General features: G+C 40.2%; 1 protein-coding gene across 6 annotated transcripts in view; it reads right to left on the minus strand.

Moving 5' to 3' along the window:
• Positions 1–14,947, minus strand: part of pabpc4 (poly(A) binding protein, cytoplasmic 4 (inducible form)) — a 50,708-nt gene extending 35,761 nt beyond the window's left edge. For 3 of the 6 annotated variants that reach the window (XR_010968905.1, XR_010968906.1, XR_010968904.1), the window contains exons 1-4: positions 14,211–14,947; positions 6,706–6,899; positions 3,129–3,244; positions 205–344 (exon numbers count right to left, since the gene is read on the minus strand). Coding sequence is in view for 3 of the 6 variants with exons in the window: in XM_068011394.1 (XP_067867495.1) it covers positions 205–344; positions 3,129–3,244; positions 6,706–6,899; positions 14,211–14,403 (643 nt within the window). In the remaining 3 variants the exon portion in view is untranslated. Of the gene's footprint in view, positions 1–204; positions 345–3,128; positions 3,245–6,705; positions 6,900–12,070; positions 12,251–14,210 lie in introns of all 6 variants that reach the window. The other 3 variants (XM_068011395.1, XM_068011394.1, XM_068011397.1) reach the window with 3 other exon arrangements.
• Positions 14,948–25,946: the final 10,999 nt, after the last annotated feature.

The following is a 25,946-nucleotide window of genomic DNA, read 5'->3' on the forward strand; positions in this document are numbered from 1 at the left end:
GGGAGCTTGAAAATTTAAAGATAACTTAAAATATAATAGCTTGAAAGATAAATGAAAATACTACCCAAGACACTTGGACACAGTCCTGCAGAGGACAGCATTGTCGGTAATATCACCTCACTTATGGGATTGAAAACAAAATACAGCACCACCAGTTCATACTATCTCCATCTCAAGCCACACTTGTAGCAGAGTTCCACTCACCAAATTTATCAAACATTTCTTTGAGTCGTTCATCATCCATATCATCACCAAAGTTCTTTATGTAAACATTAGTAAATTCTTTTGCTTTTGCACCAAGTTCAGCCTCCCTCTCTTTGCGAGACTTAAAACGACCGACAAATCTAAATTAAAAAGTTATACAATATTTAATGAAATTCAAAAATCAAGCAAAAGCTTCCATGATCCATAAATTGAAAATTGATTATGGTCCTTAAGGTCAGATTTTTTTTTGAAAATACACAAATAACTGTGATTTAGTTTGCAATATTTTGATGGCTTAGGCCTCAACTGAACTGCTCAGTACAACCTCATTCCCTTTCTTTTCCTCCATGAAATACCATTTCATTCTTCCTCACAATAAGCATAATTGAACTTTCACTTTGGTGAGGATAGAAAAGCAGAACATTATTTACATGGAGAGAGACTGCAGAATGCTGCAGTACAGAAGGAACAAAAGGTTAGCATGCAGGTACAGCCATTAATTAGGAAGGCAAATGGAATGTTGGCCTTTATTGCAAGGGGGATGGAGTATAAAAATAGGGAAGTCTTGCTCCAACTGTACAGGGCGTTGGCGAGAGCTACAGTGGAGTTTAGAAGATTGAAAGGTAATCTTATTGAAACATATAATATTCTGAAGGGACTTGACAGGGTAGATGCTGAGACGATGTTTCCCCTTGTGGGGGAATCTAGAACTAAGGGGCACAGTCTCAAAATAAGGGGCCTCCCATTTAAGGTGGAGATGAGGAGGAATTTCTTTTCTCAAAGGGACATTAATCTTTGGAATTCTCTTCCCCAGAGAGCAGTGGAGACTGGGCCATTGAATATATTCAAGGCTAAATTCGACAGATTTTTGATCTACAAGGGAGTCAAGAGTTATTGGGGGAGGGGGGTGCAGGCAGGAAAGTGGAGTTAAGGTCACAATGAGATCAGTCATGATCTTATTGAATGGCGGAGCAGGCTCCAGGGCCGAATGGCCTACTCCTGCTCCTATTTCTTATGTTCACACAAATAGAAAATAGTATTGCTTTCTTAATCCTAAAGCTGTACAGTCATAAAGATGAAAAATTAGTATTATATAAGAGACATGCTGAATGGACCACTATCCTTCCCCTAGAACTGAACACTTCTGTGAAAATTATTCTAGTTGGAGATATTATCAGCTCCTTGCTATTAGTGTTTTAGGGCAGAGAGTGCTCAACAAAATATCATGAATAGGTTGTACACATGGGCAAAATGAGGAGAATTTCTGAAGTTTGCTACAGGAGGCTCCCAAAGAAAATCCATTTTGGTGCAAGTGGTCATTTTTCTCACCTTAGCAGGCCATACTCATGTGTGTTTGGTATTATTGAGGTTTATATCCCAACAGACAAGTTGATCATGTTAAGTTTTGTTGTGGCCGATAACTTCTTGAATGGATAAAATTACTATGATGTGCTCAAAATCAGTTAATTTAAAAAGCTTACTTTTATCCTTGGAGATGTATGAAGCAACAATAAGCTTGAACAGCTAGCCCTCTGTGCACTTGCAATCATATTGTGCATTCATATGGAGGGACTGTGGGCTACTCAGCAGAAAATATAAAAGTTGGAGGCAAGTATTGTGCCACAGGGTCAGGTCCTACTAGGCCACAGATGTGGACTGGCAGCATATTTCATTGTTATATTTTGTTAGCCTACTATTGATCTTTGTATGATATAGTGAATCTGAAATCGTTTAATATATTAGTTGGCTGATATCACTACTTTTCTATTTGCTATTATTTTCCACTAACTTTAACTCTGTAGATGAAAAATTACCAAAAATATATTTTAGGATAAAAAGAAATGTAAGTTATAAAATCTAAACTGAATTCTCAGGTTAAAACCCCAATGAAAATATTGGAGTCCAAGATGAAGGAATTACACTGTATAGCATTTACACTACATGCTTCTATATCTGTTAATTTTATTAAATCATCCCAGCTTTGTTGGATATGCCACACTTCATACTAGTCTCTGTGTGGTGCTTATACCTGCTTAAACAGGTATTTAATTGTGAACTTGGGCATCACCAAGGAGACTCAAATTCACAAAATGTAAGGCTGCTACAGTAGCAGTTAATGAACCTTTATTCATTTAAGGGAAAATTTATTCAGTTAGAAGATTCCAATACACTCCAAAATGAAAAAGTGGTGCTTCATTAGAGTCTGATCTGAGTCAGCCAGCAATTGATCCATTATTGAACTTGTAAATGCAAGCACTTGGAAGGGAAAGATGAACTTGTGTATAGTTAACCCACTTTACAATGTTTTGCCAAAACACCTTTAACTTTTTGTGATCCATGGACCAGTTATCTTGTTCATGTAACTGAAGACTGACAGCTAACTTGTCAACAGCGGCATTCCTCTCTAATGCCAGAAAAAAAAACCCATGAAATATCATTTACTTCTAATTCTAGGCCTTGAATAACTGAAAAACGGGCAGTAAAATCCATGAGGGATCAGACAAAAGGACAGTGCTTTAAGCTGTCTTAAAAAAGCTAAAGAACAAATATAAATAAAGAAAAAAAAGTGATGTTTAAACAGAGGAAAACAGTTGGGAAGCAGAAAGAATGGGGGGGGGGGGGGGGGGGGAAAGGAATTCTAACTGAATTTAAAAATCCTTTCATTTAAAATGTACTGTTTAGTTGAATTGACCCAAATTAAAATCACTTTATTAAAATGATACAATTAAATCTCCATGTGGAAATGTTAACAGCTTTATCCTACAGACAAACATAGCTATATATAAATTTGAAACAAATTCATATCCCAGAATGGAATACAACCAATTAACTATTTAATACAAGATGTCAGCAACACTGTCCAAAGTCCAGCAGCACACACATTACAACCATGATTTAAACAGCTACAGCATAAAAGTACTCACACTTTCCGGTCATTAAGCAACATGCCATTCATTTTCTCAATAGCTCTATCTGCAGCATCCTGAGTCTCAAAGTGAACAAATGCATATCCTTTGGAGCCATTTTCATCACATACCACCTAAAGAGAAGAAATAACAGTGTTTCTGAGTAGCCTGAACTTGCACTATACTTTCATGTGTTTTTAATGAGAACTAAATGGTTCTACTGTAGACATGCCTTTAAAAACACAGGCCAAATGCAAAAGGCATTAGGACCTGGACAAAGGCCGAAAACTTGATAGTTCACCTCCAGTACCATGCACTTGATAAATTAAAGCAAGGAATGCATTTTAGCCTCCAAAACAAATCTATACAAATGCTAAGAAAACTTATTGGGACATATTTTGCTGGAGCAGGGCATCTTACAGCGTACCCCATTAGTTAGACTTACAATTGCATATTTAGGTTTTAAAAAACTTTGCCCAAAAAGCTGCTGAAAGGGCAAGCTGATAACAATGCAGTGAGGGTCACTGGGCATCTGGGTGCTTGGTGAACAATGGGACAAATGGTGCATCTTCTCAACCAATACAATTAAAAGATTGAGAATTAAACAGAGGAAGGACTAAGGAGTAGGGTGAATTGGAGTGATGAATTCAATGCCAAATTGGGTACAGAAAGTGAAATAGAGTGAAAGAAAGATCAGATTGAGATAAAAAGACAGAAAGGAAAAGTAAGAAAAAAAACTCGCATTTTTAAAAGAAACAATTCACAACCTCAAGGAATTAGGCTCCACATTTATAATTGGTTACTTTCTGGACAAGCAGTTGACTAGCAGTCATCACATCATTAAAAGGGTACTTACGCTGATAAATTAATAGACTTAACTTTTCATGGCCAGTTTAATGGACGATTACATAAAAATACAGCAACTTCATGAAAATCACAGGGAGGTTACAGGCGACATGCTGTTTTCATGTAAGTTACGGCAGAGTGGCACAAAATCGGCCCGCAACTTCTGGCAATTCACAGGATACCTCTCACTTGTTGCAAGTTGCTGGTCAATTCGTGCATTAATAATGGCAAGCATCGTTCAGACACCATAATTTCTTCAGCAAAATCGAGCCCATGGAAATAATGGACTTTTCTTTGGGCTAGTGTTTGTAATTGGAGCATTCATTTCACTGGTACTAAGGTACTATGGCAAGCTGCCTTCCAAAAGTTCCAGCACATCATGTACCCTGCGGCCAAAGTCTCCTAAAAGACTGCTGTGGCTTTCTGATGTCATCAGATCTCCAATACATACAAACTCAAGGTGGTTATTGCATCAGGGAGCAAAAGGATACAGACAAGTCTAAAATAAAAGCAAAATACTGCGGATTTTAGAAATCTGAAATAAAAACAAAGTGCTGAAAATACTCAGCAGGTCTAGCAGCATCTGCGGAGAGAGAAGCAGAGTTAACGTTTCAGGTCTGCAATCTTTCATCAGAACTGGCAAAGGTTAGAAATGTAATAGGTTTTAAGCAAGTGAAGCAGGGGTGGTGGGGGAGAAGAGAACAAAAGGGGAGGTGTGTGATAGGGCAGAGGGCAGGAGACATTAACTGACAAGGAGGTCATGGGGCAAATACAAAAGGACTGTGCTACTGGTGTGGTGAAAGACAAAGCATTAAACCAGAGAATGTTCATGACAGAATAATGAACAGCTCTGTCCAAAAGCACAAATATGAAAAACCAAGTTTAAGGAAGGCACATGGTTAAAAAAATGATAAAACAAATAAAATAATAATAAAAAGGGCCGGTCATACTCTGAAATTATTGAACTCAATGTTCAGTCCGGAAGGCCTGTAGAGTGCCTAATCGGAAAATAAGGTGCTGTTCCTCGAACTTGCGTTGAGGTTCTCTGAAACATTGCAGCAGGCCAAGCACAGAAATGCAGACATGGGAGAAGGTGGCGAATTGAAATGGCAAGCAACCAGAAACTCAGGGTCATGCTTGCAGACTGAGCGGAGGTGATCCGCAAAGCAGTCACCGAATCTGGGTTTGGTCTCCCCAATGTAGAGGCGACCGCATTGTGAGCAGCAAATACAGTATATTAAATTGAAAGAAGTACAAGTAAATCGCTGCTTCATCTGAGTGTTTGGGGCCTTGAATGGTGAGGAGAGGAGGTAAAAGGGTAGGTATTACACCTCCTGCAATTGCATGAGAAGGTGCTTTGGGAATGGGACAAGGTGTCAGGGGTAATGGAGGAGTGGACCAGGGTGTTGCAGAGGGAATGATCCCTTCGGAATGCTGACAGGGGCGGGGAGGAGAAGATGCGTTTGGTGGCGGCATCACGCTGGAGGTGGTGGAAATAGCGGAGGATGATCCTTTGGATGTGTAGGTTTGTGGGGTGGAAAGTGAGGATAACAGGAACCCTGTCGCGGTTCTAGGAGGGAGGGGAAGGTGTGAGGGCAGAAGTGCGGGAAATGAGTTGGACACGGTTGAGGGCCCTTTCAACCACAGTGGAGTTGGGGGGGGGGGGGGGGGTGGGGGTGGGGAATCCTCAGTTGAGGAAGCTATATCAGAAGCACTGTTGTGGGAGGTTGCATCATCAGAACAGATGCGTCGGAGACGGAGAAACTGGGAGAATGGAATGGAGTCCTTACAGGAAGCAAGGTGTAAGGAAGTGCAGCCAAGTTAGCTGTGGGAGGTGGTGGGCTTATTATGTATATTAGTGAACAGTTTATCACCAGTGATGGAGTCGAGAAAGAGAAGGGAAGTGTTGGAGATGGACAATGTAAAGGTGAGAGAAGGCTGAAAATTTGAAGCAAAGTTGATGAAATTTTCCAGTTCGGCCAGACGGAGGAGGGTGGTGGTGGATGGGGACTGGTTGGGCCTCTGTTCAAGGAAGAGGTGGAGAGCCCTCAGACTGTCCTGGTGGGGGATGGAGTACCCCTCCGCTCAATCCAAGAGCATGACCCCGAGCTTCCGGCTGCTTGCCATTTTAATTCACCACCCTGCTCCCAAGCCCACATTTCTGTCTTTCACCTGCCGCAGTGTTCCAGCGAACATCAACTCAAGCTCGAGGAACAGCACCTCATTTTCCGATTAGGCACTCTACAGCCTTCCGGACTGAACATAGAGTTCAATAATTTCATAGCATGACTGGACCTTTTCATTATTTTATTTTTAGCATTTTTTGTACCATGTGCCTTCCTTAAATTTGGTTTTTCATGTTTGTGCTTTTGGACAGTGGTTCATTATTCTGTTATTAACACTCTCTATGGCCTAATGCTTTGTCTTTCACCACACCATTAGCACATCCCTTTGTCCTTGCCCACATGACCTCGTCAGTTAATGTCTCCTGCCCTCTGCCCTATCACACACCGTCCCTTTTCTTCTCTCCGCACCACCCCCCACCCCCGTTTCACTTGCCTAAAACCTATTATTTCTAAACTTTGTCAGTTCTGATGAAAGGTCACTGACCTGAAACGTTAACTCTGCTTCTCTCTCCGCAGATGCTGCCAGACCTGCTGAGTATTTCCAGCAGTTTCTGTTTTTATTTAATATTATATTAGTGACAAGTCTAAGATTAGCTCTCATTCTGTCGTGGTTGCAAACCCACCTTACAAGATAAGATGTTTCCAAATGCTGAGAAGGTGTCATATAAAGCCTTGTTGTCAATGGATTTGTCCAGGTTCTTGATGAACACATTACCTACACCCGATTTCCTCAGTGATGGGTCACGCTGTGACCACATGATTCGGATTGGTTTCCCCTTGATGACATCAAAGTTCATGGTGTCCAAGGCACGTTCAGCTACAATAGTAAGAAAACTTTAATAGCTGTCCAACCAAAGCTAAAGTTAATAGGGTCTATCATCAAGATATGGAAATAGGTTGCACAGCATAATAAAATGCTGTCCTGTCCTCTCTATGCGAAACTCCTTTGTCTCGATGGCTGGACGATCCAGCCCAGCAAACATATTCAAACAGATCAGGATCACTCACACAGATAAGTCAAAAAATTTATTTCAACTGTGGAAAAAAAAAAGCTCCTTCACAGAAACCTCAGACAGTATCAGGAAACTCACCACTTAAGGGTCAAAAAAATAAATCCTGTTCTTGTTCACTACCTATGCTGAAGCGGAATTACATAGATCTGGCAGCACAGATGCCAAGATTGTTAATGATGGGTTATTACTGTGCTTCACTTCTGAAAATTGCTACAGTCAACATAGTCAACTGGCAGATTTACTGATGTACTACAAAATACTTTAATGCAAAGGTTTTATCCATGATTCCTCACAAATGAGTACCTAATCTTAGCATCTAGAGTATCTGGAACCGATACAGCCTGTCTATATAGAGAAGAATGGGTAATTATGGTGAGAGCTACTCAAGTCCAATTCAAAAAGGCTTCCTAAAGCGTAGCATTGACGTGTGTTATGCCTTTTTCAGATAAGGAAAACACACGGCTTAAAAGAAGGCATATAGAGAGTTGTTTAAATGCAGTAATTGCATTTTGGGTTTTCTCTGTTTACTGCAGAACAGTAAATGCAGTAAAATGTTACAGCTTTTAAAATAGCTACAACTAAATATTTTTAATGTTAATAATTGCACTTAGTTAAGCATTCACCAAAATTAAAATTACATGCATCTTATTAACTACTTTCAAGATGATTTTAACCTCAGTTTTCATTGGAGTATTATATAAAATGTTTATGTGCCAGAAAGGATAGTTAGACATTTTATATATCCTTTAACAACTGAAGCACAAAATGCTGATCAAATCACAAAATGTAGACTTGAGTTCTATTAATCACCATTATATAATTATGACAGAATATTTATTGTTTCCATTTGAATTGCTGAGAAAGTTCTAGGTGTTTTATATGAAAAGTGTAACTCTTGAAAGCTATTTACACTTTTCTATTTCTCTGCTCACACCATATCCCAACTTTTACCAGTAACACTCTGAAAATTAATAGTTGAGAAGTACACATGCGTGGCTTGGGCCAACATTCTCTTCCCTCCCCTCTTGGGTAATGAAGCAGTATAACAATGTAAAATGTTTTCATAAGAGTTTGTAGAGCCATTTTAATACACTTTACTAACAAGCAATGCAGTGTATAGGTACAAAGTGGTAAGATGTGGGTTTCTGTTTCTGCCCCTCCTCGTGAGTTCCTGATTCCAGACATGACTCCGTGAGCAGGTGCTTTGTTTAGGTAGGGTGATTCCTTAGCAAATTCCTAAAATAAATACGTGCTATTTAACTGCTATACAAGTGAAATTTCAATAGCAGTCATCAGAATTTGATTTACCAAAAAATTTCAAGTCAAATATTAATATTTCACATTTTGAGCTATTTGCAACAGGCCTGCCCAGTTCCATGCTGCACCATCCCCTCAGGTCTCTGAAAGTCAGCAAAACAAACCAATGCACATTTTGCCGAGCTCTCCATTTGTGAATACTTTATGTTAGTCTGTGACATTTGATTGAAATTTGTCGGCATCCCAACTTTCCTATGCACTATTTTCACCCCCAATACATATACTCGAAGACTAACAAATGAACCTCATTGTGGATAGAAATGATCAATTTAATACATTCTCCTCCCCTGCCCCCATAAAAGTTTTCATATGTCAGTGGAAAGCAAGATATAACATTGGAAAGTTTAACATTTCAAAAAAAGCAAGGATAGCTTTTCATGTAGTCGCACTCAGGGCTGACTAATTCACCTTAGTTTATATTTGGTCAGTTAAAATTGTATTCTATTAATGTTCAGGGATTGAGATTCCCATGGTTCATAGAGATATGCCCAGAGTTATTTCATACAGCAAGAATTATTTTCATTGGACTTCAGAGTAACATTTTCACTGCTACTAGTGTGGTGCAAATTCATAATGCAAATACATAAAATGGAGTAACAGCTAGAATCTGAGTATAGTGGCAGCGAATACAATGCATTTTCACTCTTCCCAAATGACGAGTAGAACACACTGTCACCTTGATTAAATGGCTACAACCATGTCTGCCAGTAAAGGTTCTTGATTGAACTGGACTTGTATCTGAATTAAGCAGCCACCTAATAATCTGACTGCAGCTATTGATACAGTAGTTTAAACATTTCAGCAGTACAAGAAAATCTAACTCAAGTATAAATTAACAACTGCAGTTAAAAACTGAAGGACAAAAATCATTTGCCACCGTGATTCAAAGAATTTGGATTAGTTGTGACTTTGAACTGGTAGCAACTTAAGCATATGTAAACTCATCCCTTCCACTCCAGTTAATGACTTGCTATCTCTGCAGTTTTATAGCAACCAGATCAATTTCAGGTCATCAGTTCAATAAAATGATGTTTATTGCTAAGATGCAAGTTTTATTGCATGAGAGAGATACAGACGTTCAGACAGAGAATTCATGCAACTGTACTGCCATGTCCTGTTCCTTGAATATGCTTAATGTAATTAGGCCAACAACAACTCCTTTTCCTCCCACAAACCAAAGAAAAACACAAACTTTTAACTTAGAATTTTTGACCCCCTGAAATTATCAGTTGAACTTTTTAAAGCTTAATTTTGGTAGCAACTTCTCCTACTTAAAGAAACCAATTCAAATAAATATTGGCACGTAAGCAGATATTACGTTTATTCTTCTCTTGCATAAAGACCTCAGTACAGTTAGTGCTACATATGCTGTGTTTATCAGTATGAAAGCTAAACCCTAAATAAACATAGCTCTTCGACGAACCATGTGTATTTTTCCCAAGAGCTCCAGCTTCAGCCTTTAAATTTCTCTCAGTAGTGAAATTTCCATGTCTATAAGAATTAGCATTCCTGTACTTCCCAGTATTTCAAGAGAATGCTTACATCAGCTATCTTGTAACTTTCCAGGCTTTCTGTAAATTCTGAAGTGCTGTGTAATGTTTATGCAATATTTTATTTTACAAAGTCAATAAAAGCTACATTGCCATGTTAAACGATAATACACAGCCATTTCACAAAAGCACCATCAACAGACGATGTAACCTCTTTTGTGCTTCACTGCTGGCTATTTTTAGCGAGTGGTCCTTTAAAGGCATGTGCTGGCAGAAGAGCTGAATCAACATTTCACTCGCCACATGGTATGGGGTTTAACTAAAATAAAATCTCAATAGACAGACACTATTTAAGTTACTGATTTAGAACCAAGGATACTGGAACATTTCTAGCCTTTAGAAGATTTATTTAATTCAGGAAAATATTAGTGAAATTAATGCAAAGCACAACAATCAGCCTCAAAAATTCAGGCTCTTTCCAAATTTATCACATCTACATTCTCAGAAAATATTGTACAGTTGACATTTAAAATTCAAGTCACCTTAAAAGGAAACCATTTTAGTCCTAAATTCTGAACATTCCAAAGCTCTGTGAATGCAGTTCCATTTGATTTTTTAAAAAGCAGACCAACAAAATTGAACTTTGATGGTTAATAACCCCTACCATTGGAAAAAACTGACCGGTAAATTTTTTTTCAAACTATTAATGAAATTTTGAACAGCGTACTCACATCTAGTGAGCTGCTATGCAGACATGCAGTAATTGCAATATGCGGCTTAAAATTGCATTCAACGTTTGGAGCACAGTATTCATCTTCTAAACTGCTGCACAAGCAATGTGTGTTTTTAAAAAAGTGCCAGCGAAAGTTGTTACTGTTTTAAAAAAGCTTCATTTCCTGACATTCAAATTTGGAACAAGTTACTTCATCTTTCTGACATTCCTTTTGGTTTCTTGTAACATTCTGCATTTCCAACACCATATCTTTCCTCTCCCTTATTGTTTTTGCTAGTTTTGTGCATAAACGCCTGTAACCACTTTGTAGGATTCATCAACACTCTCAAGCATTTCAATGGCAATGCAAAAAGCATTTTAAACATCTACATCATAGCAAAGCTATGGATATGTCATCGTGCCATTGATCTAATGAGATCAACTAGTGTGTAGCAGACCAACAGATCTTAACTTTCACTGATGGTACAAATTCATAATCAACAAAAAATGATTTTTTTCACCTATTGATGACATTATGAACAGTGTTCACATACCCAGTGAGCCACTGGGGGTACCTGTAGAAATTGGTGTTCTTGGCAGTAATTATAACCTGTTTAAAATGTGATTCTAGCGATTCAAGTGACAAAACTTTGGTTGAATTTATGCCTTTCATGATGCTGCATGAAGTTAAAATTTACATTTGTGGGTCCTTAATTTTTACATATAGAATAGCTGTTGGGCTGAGTGAACACACTTCAATTCTAAGTGTGTACCACAATCGATCTGTTGTGGAAAGAACATGAAGCTCAAGTAGCAATATAGGTATCAGACCAAGTCTTAACCTTTTGTAACTCACAAAGACCCAATAGCTACTTCATATGATACCTGTCAGAATAGTTCTCACTCGGATTTTGAAGTATAATGGTGGCTTTGACTTTTTATAGTACCGGCATGCCAATTATGAAAATACCCAGAAATATGGAATTTTTTGTCGTACAAATTTGAGTTGTCTGGAGAAAGCACTTGAACTATGACCCTAATGTATTGGTCTGTTACAGATGGCGGCTGTAATGGATCAATCTGAAGAATTGAATTAAAAGCATCATATAAGAAGCATATTGATACATTAAAATGATTTTTCCCCCATAAAGCATATTAGCATCAATATGCTAACAAGCCTAGTGACAACTAATACTAGTAAGTGGCTTCCAAGATGTGCTCAACTCTGCTGATTATCTAATGAAGGCAGCATTTTTTTGTTTTAACATTATTTGACAGAAAGGGGATAAGAACAGATTTCATGATGGAAGACCTTGCCTAAATCAAGTGACAAGAAAAGTCACTAATACTGGGGAGAAAAGAATTAGTGACACTAGAAAGCTGTATGCTGAGCACATTAGAATACTGCTTCATATTTCATTATGGATAACGTGTAAATGCTCGAGTTGCTCCTTACCATGCGTGTAGGTTGCTGGTAGTTGAACATTTATTTCTGAATTAGATAAAGGAGGATTCCGATTGGCTGAGAACTGTGGTTAAGCCCACGATAGTTGCACAGTTTCGCTCAGCATCAGAACCTTTCATTGTTTTGTGTTAGAGCTGGTGCTGTGATGTCAGGAGGATCACAGAACAACAACTGAAAAAGATTTTTTAAAAATTTTAACAGACATTAAAACAAAGTGAAACTAATAATCTATGTGCAACAATGAAATCAGAAGGTATAATTATCCATATTTCAGCACACCAGTTACTGTTTTAAGCACTTAATGTGCCAAGATATATACTTGTATGCTGAAACTTGCACTACTGAACAAGATGGTGTACATTATCTGCTACTACCCTATTGCTAACTGGATTTAAAAGTGCACTAGAATACTTCAAAATATCTTTTCCTTATCATACAGAGATTGCAAGTGGATAGAGGCTGATTCCTCCAATAACTCAATCACTTTAGGGGACAAAGTAGCATATGAAATGGCTGAACACTGCACTTTCTAAAGTGAACATGAATACCTGCTGCTGATAATCCCCATCATTGTTACAAACACACAAAACCTGACCCAACAATCAGGGAGGATCTACATGGTAGATTTACTCTGTGCAGAAAGTAAGTAATGCCAGATTAGACTGAATGAACTCGTCCAACACAGCAGACAGGAAACAAAAATCTTTATAAGTACAAGATTAGAGAGTAAAATACTGGAACCTATGTTATAGCATGGATGGTTGCACATGACCGAAGAACATGTTTAGAGTGCAAATGGACAACCTGATTTAGTAGTGAACCATACTTCGAGGAAAATCCAGGGTTCAATAACTGGTATTTGCTAGATTCTCTGATCTCAACCCTGGGTTACAATCTGCTTCAGCACCACTAGGCTTGGGGAAGAGGAGAAACACTGCTAAATAACATTGTGAAGCTTTCAGTCACTGATGTACACCATATCATACAAAGGATACTGGTACTTTAGACATATCCTCACTTTACTTCAATGAAATTTGAATACTGAAGACTTATTCTTACAGCCACTGATCTTGAATTTTAATACGTAAAAAACATAACCCAATTCTCCAGTACCATAGCAGTGACAGTACAAAATCACTTTAGTCTCCCTCCCTCTGTCCTCTACAATGTAATGACTCATTCAAACACGCTAACCAAAAGTCATTTTTCATATGCAAGTCTCAATAGCAACTGCTAGCTGATCCTTGGATCATGCATCATTGGAGATGCACTTTCCAGCAGGGGTTCACCTGACAGAAATCTGGAGCAGGACACTAGCTGTTTTTCTTTCCTCTCCTAGCCCAAGGGCACTGAAGCCAATTTTAGTGTGTTTCTTCCACGACCCCAGTTGAAATCAGCTAACAAATAGCCTTACTGGTCTGTTTGGCCCAGCACTAGATCAGGTGCTACATCTGCCCACTGAGCCATCAGGGGTGCTCTATAACATTTCTTCCACAAGGATACAAGGCCCATAAATGTGCCACATATGTTTTTGCATGCCCGAAATGCAGTTCCACCTACTAGATATTTAGCTTACCATGTGTTCGGGTTCCTGCCTGCAATTTCTTTCGAACATCTTAAAAGAACTGTGCCAGATGCCAATTCACTGCCAACTGTGACACTGACAAATGTTAAATCGTTATTGATTTTCATGCATGTGAAACTGTGCATTTACAAAAGGAGATCCCCAAGGTCATCAGACTTCTGTCCCTTCAAATTTCTTTTCTATTTACTATCATTTCAGTTCTCTGCAATTAAATCACTGGGTAATTGATACTGTATTTCATAAATTAGGGCAGGGAATCTCCCAGCATAGTAAAGTTTGGTGCAAACTATGTTTTTATAGGTGGGCAGCTGCCACCCAAGTCGACAGAATAACATTTCCTTAGCTTGCAAATGGGCACCAGCCTAGTTACTGATAACTCCCTTTGGAAGCTGGGCCCTAATCGTTTAAAAGGCAACTCCCCAAGCCGGAGGAGAAGGGCTTGGTGGAAACTGCCATTCAGCTGCTCAGTTTTAGGCCAATATTAAGAGGCCTCAAGGGTTGGCAATCTGCAGAGGGTTTGATTCAGACATAAAGGGTTGTGCTCACCGTCTGCGGGCTGCTGGAAGTTGACATAGGCATATCCGAGCGATCTCCTGGTGATCATGTCCCTGCAAACCCTGATGGACAGCACGGGCCCAGCCGGGCTGAATTTCTCGTACAGCATCGCCTCAGTCACGTCTGGGTGCAGGTCGCCGACATAGAGCGAGGCCATGGGGTAGCTGGCACTGGTCTGATTCATCCTCGAACACACGGAAAGAGTTCGCGACAATAAATAACTTTTAAACGGGCGAGAGCGAGGATTTAAAACGGCAATTTAAAACAAAAACCGCCGGAGAAAGAACTTTCGAGAAATGCTCGAACCAGTTGAGATTTCCCCCCCCCCCCCCCTTGGATGTCAAACGCTTAAGCCTGTGGCCTAGGTAGTTTCTCTTAGTATTCCCGTTTCTTTTTTTTAATAAAAAAAAACCGCTTCGAATACTTCAGTTTCCAGAAACTTCGGAAGGTTTGTCCGCACCGATTCCAGACAATAAATCCCAGAGCGTGGCTGAGGCCTGGTTGGCTTTTTTTTTCTTAAATGGCCTTATTTTTTAAATTAAAAATTTAAGGATTTTTCCCCCTCTTTTTAAAACTTAGTTCCACCGATTTTTATTTGGGTTTTTCTTTGTTTATAAAGTTTTTTTTTAATTTTTTAAAATTTTTTTTTGAAGTATGAGTGTGTGCAGCTACTGGAGCTTTTCCACACTCTCACATGTGGCTAGGAGACGGAGGAAGAGCAATGGAGGAGAAGGCTTTTTATAGCAGCCTGAAAAAGTCTCGTCATTTCCTACACCATAATAGAAAGACAAAAAGAAAAGAGAGAACCAACAACCCAGGTCAGTCAGCTACAGTCGCTGCCCTCTGCAGGCTCAACAGCTCAAAGCTTCTGTCGTTTTCTGTTACTCGGTTCAGTTGGTAACAACTTACCAAAAGACTTTTTTTTAAAAATGTGGGATCAATATTCATCTAGGTAACGCCCTAAAGGTGGGCACAGAAGGGGTGTAATGGGCCACAAAATTGGGTTCCACCTCATTTTGCTCCCCACTAGATGTTATAGCCATGTTAGCACCGCAGCCTCACAGCTCCAGGGACCCGGGTTCAATTCTGGGTACTGCCTGTGCGGAGTTTGCAAGTTCTCCCTGTGTCTGCGTGGGTTTTCGCCGGGTGCTCCAGTTTCCTCCCACCGCCAAAGACTTGCAGGTGATGGGTATATTGGCCATTGTAAATTGCCCCTAGTTTAGGTAGGTGGTAGGGAATGTGGGATTACTGTAGGGTTCGTATAAATGGGTGGTTCTTGGTCGGCACAGACTCGGTGGGCCGAAGGGCCTGTTTCAGTGCTGTATCTCTAAATAAATAAATAAAAGGTGGAAGTGCCCAGCCAAAACACTGGGGAAGCTTCATTTCAGTATCTATCAGGGAGGGTAGATAAAAGCAAAATACTGTGGCTGCTGGAAATCTGAAATAAAAGCAGAAAGTGCTGGAAATAATCAGGTCTAGCAGCATCTATGGAGAGAGAGAAGCAGAGTTAACATTTCAGGTCAGTGACCTTTCATCAGAACTGGCGAAGGTTAGAAATGTAATTAGGTTTTAAGCAAGTAAAGGGGGGGGGGGGGAACCAAAGGAAAGGTGTGTGTGACAGGACAGAGGGCTGGATATATTAACTGACAAGGAGGTCCTGGGGCAAAGGCAAAGAGAGTGTGCTAATGGTGTAGTGAAAGAAATGAGGTGGGTAGATATCTAGCCAATCTGTTTCACAGCTGGCAGGCATACCAGAGAAAGAAAGACTTGCATTTCTATAGTGCTTTTCACAACCAAAAGTGCTTTACAATCAATGAAGTACTTCTGTAGTCACTGCTGTAGGAAACGCAGCAGCCAATTTGCACACAGGAAGCTCCCAACCAAGTTCAAAGCACGTCCAGAGTTACTAGGAGAGGACCATCATCCTGGAAGTCATTTAAAAACACTGAATTTTACAGATAAGTGTTTTGGGCGATTGCTGAACCTTTTTTTCCCTATAGACAGGGGTCTGGCTGGTACTTCATCTTTCATGAGCCTTTGTGCCATTAGCCCTTAAGCTTTGCCCCCACCTATCTTTCCTAACCCTAATGCATTTCCCAATTGGGAATACTTCAAGCTGGCATTTAAATGAAATCATCCTATGAAACAATGTATGGTAGGCCAGGCCCAATAATTGTTCTGTACGCTTATGTCAGTACCCTCTCGCTCATTTGTCCATAGAGAAATGAGATCTCACTTGGCAGATATTGTGCTTGTGGATGCTCCTCCTCCCGAAGGAACCTATTCAAGCCAACTCCTGATGGCATCACCAATGATATGTGAATGCCTGACTAACCACTATGATGGATGGTTCTTCAAAAGCACCCAATTACAACTTGCCAAGCTTTAAGTGGCACTACATGAAAATTGCATGCCAGGGTGATCTCATTTCTCTATGGACAAATGAGTGTGAGGGTACTGACAACCATTTCTGCAGACTCTGACTACTTACTTGCCAAAGATTATTTGGACCTGTCTTCTCGGGGTCTGGGTCAGCAGAGAAACAGCTGCAAAATTGTGTTATCTCTGCAGAAATACTTGTGGTTGCTATACAGCACAAGTCTGGCATAATCAATGACTTCAGTGATTAGCTGTGGCCTGAAACCTGGATGCACCTGCTTGCTGATGAATGCGATAGTACTCTGGAATGGCACAAGCCTTCTCACTATTGAAGCAGCATTAGTTTGCCTTTAACAACAAACAGATGGTAGCATACTAAGCTGTTCTGTCACTTGTCTGCAAATGCATGCCTTTCATTTCCTTTCTGTGTGCAACATCTGAATCCCTGGCCTTTCAGCCTTGGTAAAGGCTGCTGATGGGTTAAAATGCCTTTTAAGGGACTCCAAAGGCTTTCTGAATTTTTGCCTCCTTATTGTGACATGCTCCTTTAATTGTACTCAAACATTTAAATTTCACTGACATATTTTCGTCTCCACCAATTCGTGTACTTTTTAGGCCCATCTAAGACTGCATCTGTTGCTGTGGATACTCCTAAAAATCAGTGCATGCCAGCAAATTGAGGGCTATTAGGGATTGACCTTTCAAACAGGAATTTCAGGAATTCATAAGCATTTAGAATACTTGGCGCTGAAAGTAAAAGTCATCTCCATGATGTTTACTCATTAGGCATTTCAACTAAGCTACATGCAGTTGTCAACCATACAAATACTTGGAGGGCCAAAAGAACAGTCAGGGACTTCCAGGTCTTGACTCTGTATACAAACTTGCAACATTATTGATACAGATTCCACTGAAATAATGCTAACCTGAGTATCCACAAAAGCAAAGGCAGTATGTCACTGAACCATATAGGCTTCTGATATGTCTTCCATTTTCCTCAACCGTGTCCAGCTCATTGCTCTCACCCCTTCCCCTCCCTCCCAGAACTGTGACAGGGTTCCCCTTGTCCTCACTTTCCACCCCACCAGCCTCCACATCCAAAGGATCATCCTTTGTCATTTCTGCCACATCCAGCGTGATGAGACTACCAAACGCATCTTCCCATCTCCGTCAGCATTCCGAAGGTATCGTTCCCTCTGCAAACCCCTGGTCCACTCCTCCATTACCCCCGCCACCTCGTCACCTTCCCATGCAGTCGCAGGAGGTGTAATACTGCTCTTTTACCTCCTCTCTCCTCACTATCCATGTCCCCAAACACTCCTTTCAGGTGAATCAGTGATTTACATTTACTTCTTTCAATTTAGTATACTATATTTGCTGCTCGCATTCCAGTCTCCTCTACATTGGGGAGACCAAATGCAGATTGGGTGACTGCTTTGTGGAACAACTTCACTCAGTCCGAAAACATGACCCCGAACTTCCTGTCGCTTGCCATTTCAACACACACCCCCTGTTGTCATGCTGACATCTCTGTCCTAGGCTTGCTGCAATGTTCCAGTGAACATCAATGCAAGCTCAAGAAACAATATCTCATTTACCGATTAGGCACACTACAGTATATTGAGTTAAATCATTTCAGAGCATAACTGCCCCCCCCTTTTTATTTTTAGTTTTGTTTTAATTTTTATTTGTTTTAGTTTGTTTCATCATTCATTTTTTTACCATGTGCCTGCCCACTTTTTTTTTCATGTTTGTGCTTTTGGCCAGGGCTGTTCATTATTTGGTCATTTAAAACCCTCTCTGCGCTAACACTTTGTCTTTCACCACACCATTAACACACCCTTTGCCTTTTTTCCATGACCTTCTGGGCAGTTATTCTCTGTGACCCTCTGTCCTATCAACACCTTCCCTTTTGTTATCTTTTGCCCCATCCCTGCTTTATTTGCTTAAAACCTATTACATTTCTAACCTTTGCTGGTTCTGATGAAAGGTCACTGACCTGAAACATTAACCTTGCTTCTCTCTCCACAGATGCTGCCAGACCTGCTGAGTATTTCCAGCATTTTTTGATTTTATTTCAGATTTCCAGCATCTGTAGTATTTTGCTGTTAGGACAAAAAAGATGCCAGGTTCATTTCCAGGTCTATTCTGAGTTACCTAATCTTAGCAGAGGTGTAGTAGTCAGGATGTGATGATAGGCTTCAAAATCCCTGTGTTAAGAAATGGAAAAATCAGCCAGGGTTTCCCTACCAATGATCTCCTGGTCCCCTTGCTGGAAAAGGCACATGTGTGAATTTTGGCTGCGTGCAGGATTGGGCTTTGTTGTGATGCAACCCCTATTAGTCCTCATTGATACACACTTTCTTGGCCCTCTTGGTTTTGAAAGGACCATTGGGTACAATGCCAGATGGTACCCCAGCATGCCAATTCATCAGACGAGGAAGATGGCAGAAAAGCAGGGAATATTCAACAAAAATAATAGTGCATCAGCCATATCACCCCTACACTCTGGAACATTCAACTGAAGTTTCCCTGACTTGCTACTTTTCTTCCCTCCTCAAAACAACTCCTTCCAGCTCTGTTGGTCACAACCCTTCACTTTATCTCCATTTCTCAGTCTCCAGTTATTTTCTGTCAGAGTCCTATATGTGTAAAAACATTTACTATGTTACAGAGTGGTACTGCAGTAGAAATAAAAATCAGGAGAGATGTAAAATAGACTGCTGACCTGCTATCACCCATTTTACACGATTGCACAAAGTCAAAATCTACCCCTCCCTCTGTAGTTTGTGTTATGGACCATGTATTTTGGGACTGTACCCAGCAAGTTAACAGGAGAAAGGGAAGGGGAGGTTGGAAAAAGGAGGGAAAAAAAAAGAGACTTGGGACCAGCAATACATACCTGACCTGCTTAAACATATTTCAATATTTCCTTTTTTTTTACAGCAACAGCATAAAAAGTAGAAAAATTCATTTCACAAGCTCTGCATGTGTAGAGAATAAATAACAGGCTCAAAGCAACCAAGCAGCTTTTGCAATCCAAAAATCAGCTTGTGCAGTACAGTCTAGACAGTCTGGTTTGGAAGAAATGTGCAATCAATACAATGCTCAGTATTGCAGTTGAGAAACTGTAGTTGAATTGTGTGCAAAGTGCTGGACAAAAATGTTTCAAACCACCAGCTGATAAATGGCTTATATCGTGTTTTATTTATGTATCTGGTCAGAAACAAATGTCTGATGTAAGCCGACTTCCATATAAAATGACTGGATGACAGGTTTTAACAATACTGAATTAGAAAGCCCCTATATAAGTATTAGAGAACAGGATAATGAAATGATACTGCACTACCTGGGTACATGAGTGTAGTGTTCATGTACTGAACAAGTAATCCAGAGGCTTGCACTAATAATTCAAATGCCTTGACTAATAATCTAGAGAATGAGTGTTCAATTCCCACAAAGCCTGTTTGAGAATTTTAATTCAGTTTAAAAAGCATCTGGAAATAATCTGGTATCAGAGTCATTACAGCACAGAAGGAGGTGCGTCAGCCCGTCGAGTCTATGCCAGCTCTCTAGAGCAATGCAATCAGTTCCATTTTCCACTTTATCCCCGTAGCCCTGCAAGTTTAATTCCTGGAAGTACCAATCCAATTTCCTTTTGAAATCATTGATCGTCTCCACTTCCACCACACGCTCGAAGGCACCGAGTTCCAGGTCATTACCACTCGCATTTTTAAAAAAATGTTCTGCCTCACATCCTCCCTGCATCTCTTGCCCAAAACCTTAAATCTGTGTCCCCTAGTCCTCGTACCATCAGCTAATGGGAACAGCTTTTCTTTAGCTACCCTATCCAACCTGTCAATCTTGTACACCTCTATCAAATCTTAACCCTAGCTTCGCCAACCTAACCTTGTAGCTAAAATCCCTCCTCCCTGGAACCATTCTGGTAAATCTCCTCTGCACCTTCTCAAGCACCCTCACATCCTTCCTAAAGTGTGGTGACCAGAACTGAACACAATATTCGAGTTGTGGCCTGTCGAGAGCTTTGTAAAGGTTCAGCATAACTTCCCTGCTTTTGTACTCAATATTTTTATTTATGAAGCCCAAGATTCGATATGCTTTGCTAACTACTCTCTCATTATGTCCTGCCACCTTCAAAGATCTATGCTCATAAACCCCCAGGTCCGTCGGTACCTGCCCACTCTTTAGAACTGTGCCATTAAGTCCATATTGCCTCTCCCAATCCCTTCTGCCAAAATGAATCACCTCATATTTCTCCGTATTAAATTCCATCTGCCACTTGTCTGCCCTTTCTGTTAGCCTGTCTGTCCTGCTACAGTTGATTGGTACCATCCTCTGTTTACACCTCCAAATTGGTATCTGAAATTGAAATTTTACTCTATTAGTTTAGTTTAGAGATACAGCACTGAAACAGGCCCTTCGGCCCACCGAGTCTGTGCCGACCATCAACCACCCATCCATACTAATCCTACACTAATTCCATATTCCTACCACATCCCCACCTGTCCCTATATTTTCCCTACCACCTACCTATACTAGGGGCAATTTCTAATGGCCAATTTACCCATCAACCTGCAAGTCTTTGGCATGTGGGAGGAAACCGGAGCACCCGGAGGAAACTGACGCAGACACAGGGAGAACTTGCAAACTCCTCACAGGCAGTACCCGGAATTGAACCTGGGTCGCTGGAGCTGTGAGGCTGCGGTATTCTAATGTCTGTCATTTTTATATATATCAAAAAAACAGTGGTCCTAGCACTGACCCTTGAACACCACTGTATACAATCCTCCAGTCTGAAAAGCAACGATTTGCCATGTTTGCTGTCCTTTAGCCAATTTTTTTTATCCAATTGGATGCTGACCCTCCTATTCCATGAGCCTCAATACTGTTAACCAGCCATTTATGTGGGACTTTGTCAAACACTTCCTTAAAATCCATATAGACAACATCCTTTGCATTCCCTTCAAACCTTCTTTTACTTCAAGAAATTCAATTAGATTTGTCAAGCTGGATCTGCCTTTTACAAATCCATGCTGGTTCTCCCCAATTAACTTGAACCTCTCCAAGTGCCTGTTAATTTATTTTTCCCTGATGATTGTTTCTAAAACCTTACCCACCACCAGTGTTCCACTGCCTGGCCTGTAGTTTGTCAGAATGGCCTTACAGGAATTTTTGAAAAATGATATCACATTTGCCAATCTCCAATCCTCTGGCACCTCCCCACATATATATTATTGGCAAGCTCTTCCACTATCTCCACCCCCAACTTCCTCTAGCAACCGGAGATGCAAGCCATCCAGACCAGCTGCTCATCCACTCAAAGCACAGCCAGCCTTTCCAGTACATCCTGCCTATCAATTTTCACCCCATCCATTACCTCTACCATCTCCACTTCAACTGATATCTTGTCAGCATCCTCATCCTCAGTAAACACTGATACAAAGTACTCATTATGCATTCTAGCCTTGCCCTGCACGTCTTAGCATATATCAGCCTCTTTGTCCCTAATAGGACCTCTTACTACCTGCTTATGATTCATATGCCAGATGATTTTTGGGTTCCCCTTTATGATAACTGCCATTCATTCTCATTCTCTCTTTGCTAGTCTTACCAGTTCAAAAAAAGTTGATATGTTAATTTCCTTTAGAGAAGGAAACATGTCGTCCTTAACCAGTCTGGCTATGAGAGACTGCAGTCTCACACCAAAATGTTTGACTCTTAACTGCCCTCTGAAGTGGCCTAGCAAGCCATTCAATTGTATCAAGCAATAAATAGCAGCCTTGCCAAGGACACCCACATCCCAAGAATGAATTAAAGATGCTGCAATATAAATGAGAAATGATAATGCTTGCAGCATATATTGTACATGGATTGCTTCCATATAATTATTCATTTTGTAGCAAATTTTGTTGCATTTGATGTACAGTACAGAAATTGCAGTTTTGTAGCTGAAAAAAAGCTATTAGAATTTCTATTTCTAGACACACCTCAGCATTGAACAGCCATAATCTTTTTCTAAAATTATCAGACTTTCTGTACAACTCACATTTTCCTCAGTCTTTTCTGGCTACTTTTTAATTATAAATGCATCAAAAAAGTATCAAAACAATGGAAAATTTTGTGTTCTCACGTGTACACAGGAAACATTTTGATGGGAGATTATGCTTTAATAATTAGAATTGATTTCTCTCAATGATAATGATTTTTCACCACCTTCTATTCCCAGTCTCTAACTAAGACTAATATGATCAGTGTTCTATTTGCACCATTCTTCAGTCAGAAGAAAGCAGAGATTTGTGTATACACTGCCGTAGAGTTTCGCACACAGCTCTGACTGGTCATGACATTTTAAGGTTAGAAAAAAGGCAAAATGACATTTATCCATTTAGTAACCTCAGAAAACTTGAAGATAGATTAGATGTGGTCTATAAAATTCAAGTTTGAAAAGCTTGTTTTACACGATATAATTGCAACTGGTGCAAATCCAAAACATGAAGTGGTCTCACAGATAATGCCAAATTTAAGACAGCTTGGAAGCGGTTATTCTCTAACTCTTGCATCATTGTGAAACCGAAGGTACTTTGTAAACACTGAACATTTTTGTTGCTGCAGAGAATGACATTTTGGGACATAGACTTTCTAGTTACCACCAATGGTACCAATTAGGAGATGTCATCTTCAATGCCAACTGAGAACTATGTTATTAAAAGATCCTATAGTTTGAAACCTGATTGCGAACTAGGGACTAAAATTTCTGTCTTGGCTAATTTTACCAAAAAGTAAGGTATGAGCACAAAATGATTATTTGGTCCCACTGAGACAACTGAACCCAAAGCAGGTTTACTTACCAGTGATACCTAAAGAAATCACAGATAAATTATTTGAGATTATTACCTTTAAAAAATCTTTTACACACATCTACCTTCTCAATCCCCATTTTAATCAAACCAAAGCATTTGTATACTTGCGAATTTGATGATTGAAAAAAATATGATGTTTAATCATTTTTACTCAGTTGTACAGATTGCTTTTTAATTGTAGTCTGCACCTCATGGCATAAATAGATATTAAGAAATCTTAAATGATCAGACTAGATTTTTAGGTCTAATATAAATTTCATTGCATAGTCTTAAGATGATAAACTTTAAAGTGATTAAAAATACAGCAGAATCCTGAAGGATAAGATTATTTTTTAATCAAGATCAGTATATGTTTACGATGGTCACGAGGAGTCGAAGGTTGATTGTCAGTAGTGACATACAATGAGAGTTGTTTGTACTGGCAGTAAAACTGATCAGATTTTAATTGGGAAAGTAAAATACTGAAGATGCTGGAAATCAAATACAAACAGAAAATGCCGGAAATACTCAGGAGGTCAGGCAGCATTCGTGGAGACAGAAACAGGGCTGGATTTTATATTCCCGCTGCTGGGAATGGTGGTGGGCATGGAACGTGGCCGCTGTCCCCCACGGGACCTGTGCCACTGTGATTACGCGGCAGATGGCCATTTTACATATTCACGGCTGCTGCCTCTCCCAATCACATGGCAGGGGCGGCCTCAACAACGCAGAGTTCACCCCTTCTCCCCCACACCCATCAGAGTGCAGAGTTCACCCCTTCCCCACCTTGGTGGCGCCAGCTTTCCCTGGATGGGAAAGCGAAGGCGTGAGAGTACCGCTCATCGCACTGAGGATCAGGAACTGAAGGCAAGATCACGGTGGTTTATATTTTAATTTATGTAAATGTTATTTAAATATGCTAAGTCAGGTCCCGTCACAAAGCAGCAGAGGGACCACCACGGAGCTTCCCCGCTGGCAGGACCGCTACCACTACAAATTTACAGCCCCCAATATCAGGCGGGGAACAAAATCCAGCGCACAGAGTTAATGTTTCAGGTTAATGATCTTATGTTGGAACAGTTAATGCTTAAATTCTAAGTTGGAAGTTTTTTTGGGATGGTGGAAGAAGAAAACAGAATAATTTGTTTTATATAGCACCTTTAACATAATAAAATGTCCCAAGACGGTTCACAGAACTGTTATAAATCAAATTTGACACCGAATTATTAGGGCAAATGATCAAAGCTTCATCAGAGGTAGGTTTTATGGAGTGTCTTAAAGGAGGAAAGTGAGGTAGAGAGGTTTAGGGAGCTATTTTGAGAGTTTGCATGCCAGCCATGGCTCAGTTGGTAGTACTCACCTCAGAAGGTTGAGGATTCAAGTCCCACTCCAGAACTTCAGCACAGAAATTAAGGCTAACACTCCAGTGCAGGACTGAGGGATTACTGCACTGTTGGAGGTACTGTCTTCAGATGAAATGTTAAACCAAAGCCCCGTCTGCCTTCTCAGGTGAATCCATCGAACTATTTCAAATAAGAGCAGGGGAAGTTATGCCGTGTCTTCTTTCCTACCAAAATGCACTATCTCTCACTTTGCTATATTGAAATTTTTAACGTTTATTAATACCTTGTATTTTGTTGCATTCTTCCTCAGTAACCACATCCAAATTGTCTACAAAACTTAAATTGTGCAAGTCCAAATAGTCTATGTAACTTCCATTACACAAGATCTTCACCACCAAGGCTCCTTAGACAGCACCTTCCAAACCCGCGACCTCTACCACCTCGAACAAGAGCAGTAGATGCATGGGAATATCACCACCTGCAAGTTCCCGTGCAAGTCACACACCATCTTGACTTGGAACTATATCGCCGTTCCTTCACTGTCGCTGGGTCAAAATCCTGGAACTCCCTTCCTAACAAGCACTGTGGGTGTACCTACCTCACATGGACTGCAGCGGTTCAAGAAGGCAGCTCACCACAACCTTCTCTAGGGCAATTAGGGATGGGCAATGAATGCTGGCATAGCCAGTGACGCCCACATCCCATGAATGAATAAAAAAAACCTACCACAACCCCCTGCCCCAACCAAAAAAAAAGTTATAGTGACAGATGTACTGCAAGACTAAAAAAACACTTGCATTGATCTAGCATCTGTCAGTTCTTAGGGATGTCAAAGTTTTTCATGACCAATGCATGTTTGTAGTGAGCGTCGTATAAGCAAAAGCAGCCAATTTGACATAGCAAGGTCCCACAAAGGGTAGTGAGATAAACAGTTAATCTGCTACAATAGTGTTGATTGAGGGATAAATGTTGGTCAAGACGAGAACTCTCTTCTGTTAGTGGGAGTGTTTTATTTACACTACAACAGACTGTTTGTTTGTCTCTCCGAAATATGGTACTTCCAATAATGCAGCACTCCCTTAGTATTGCATTGAAATGTTTATATAGATTATTTAAGTGCTGGGCTGAGATTTGAACTGCAAATG

The sequence above is a fragment of the Heterodontus francisci genome, chromosome 31 (genome assembly GCF_036365525.1).
Source record: "Heterodontus francisci isolate sHetFra1 chromosome 31, sHetFra1.hap1, whole genome shotgun sequence".
Lineage (NCBI taxonomy): Eukaryota > Metazoa > Chordata > Chondrichthyes > Heterodontiformes > Heterodontidae > Heterodontus > Heterodontus francisci.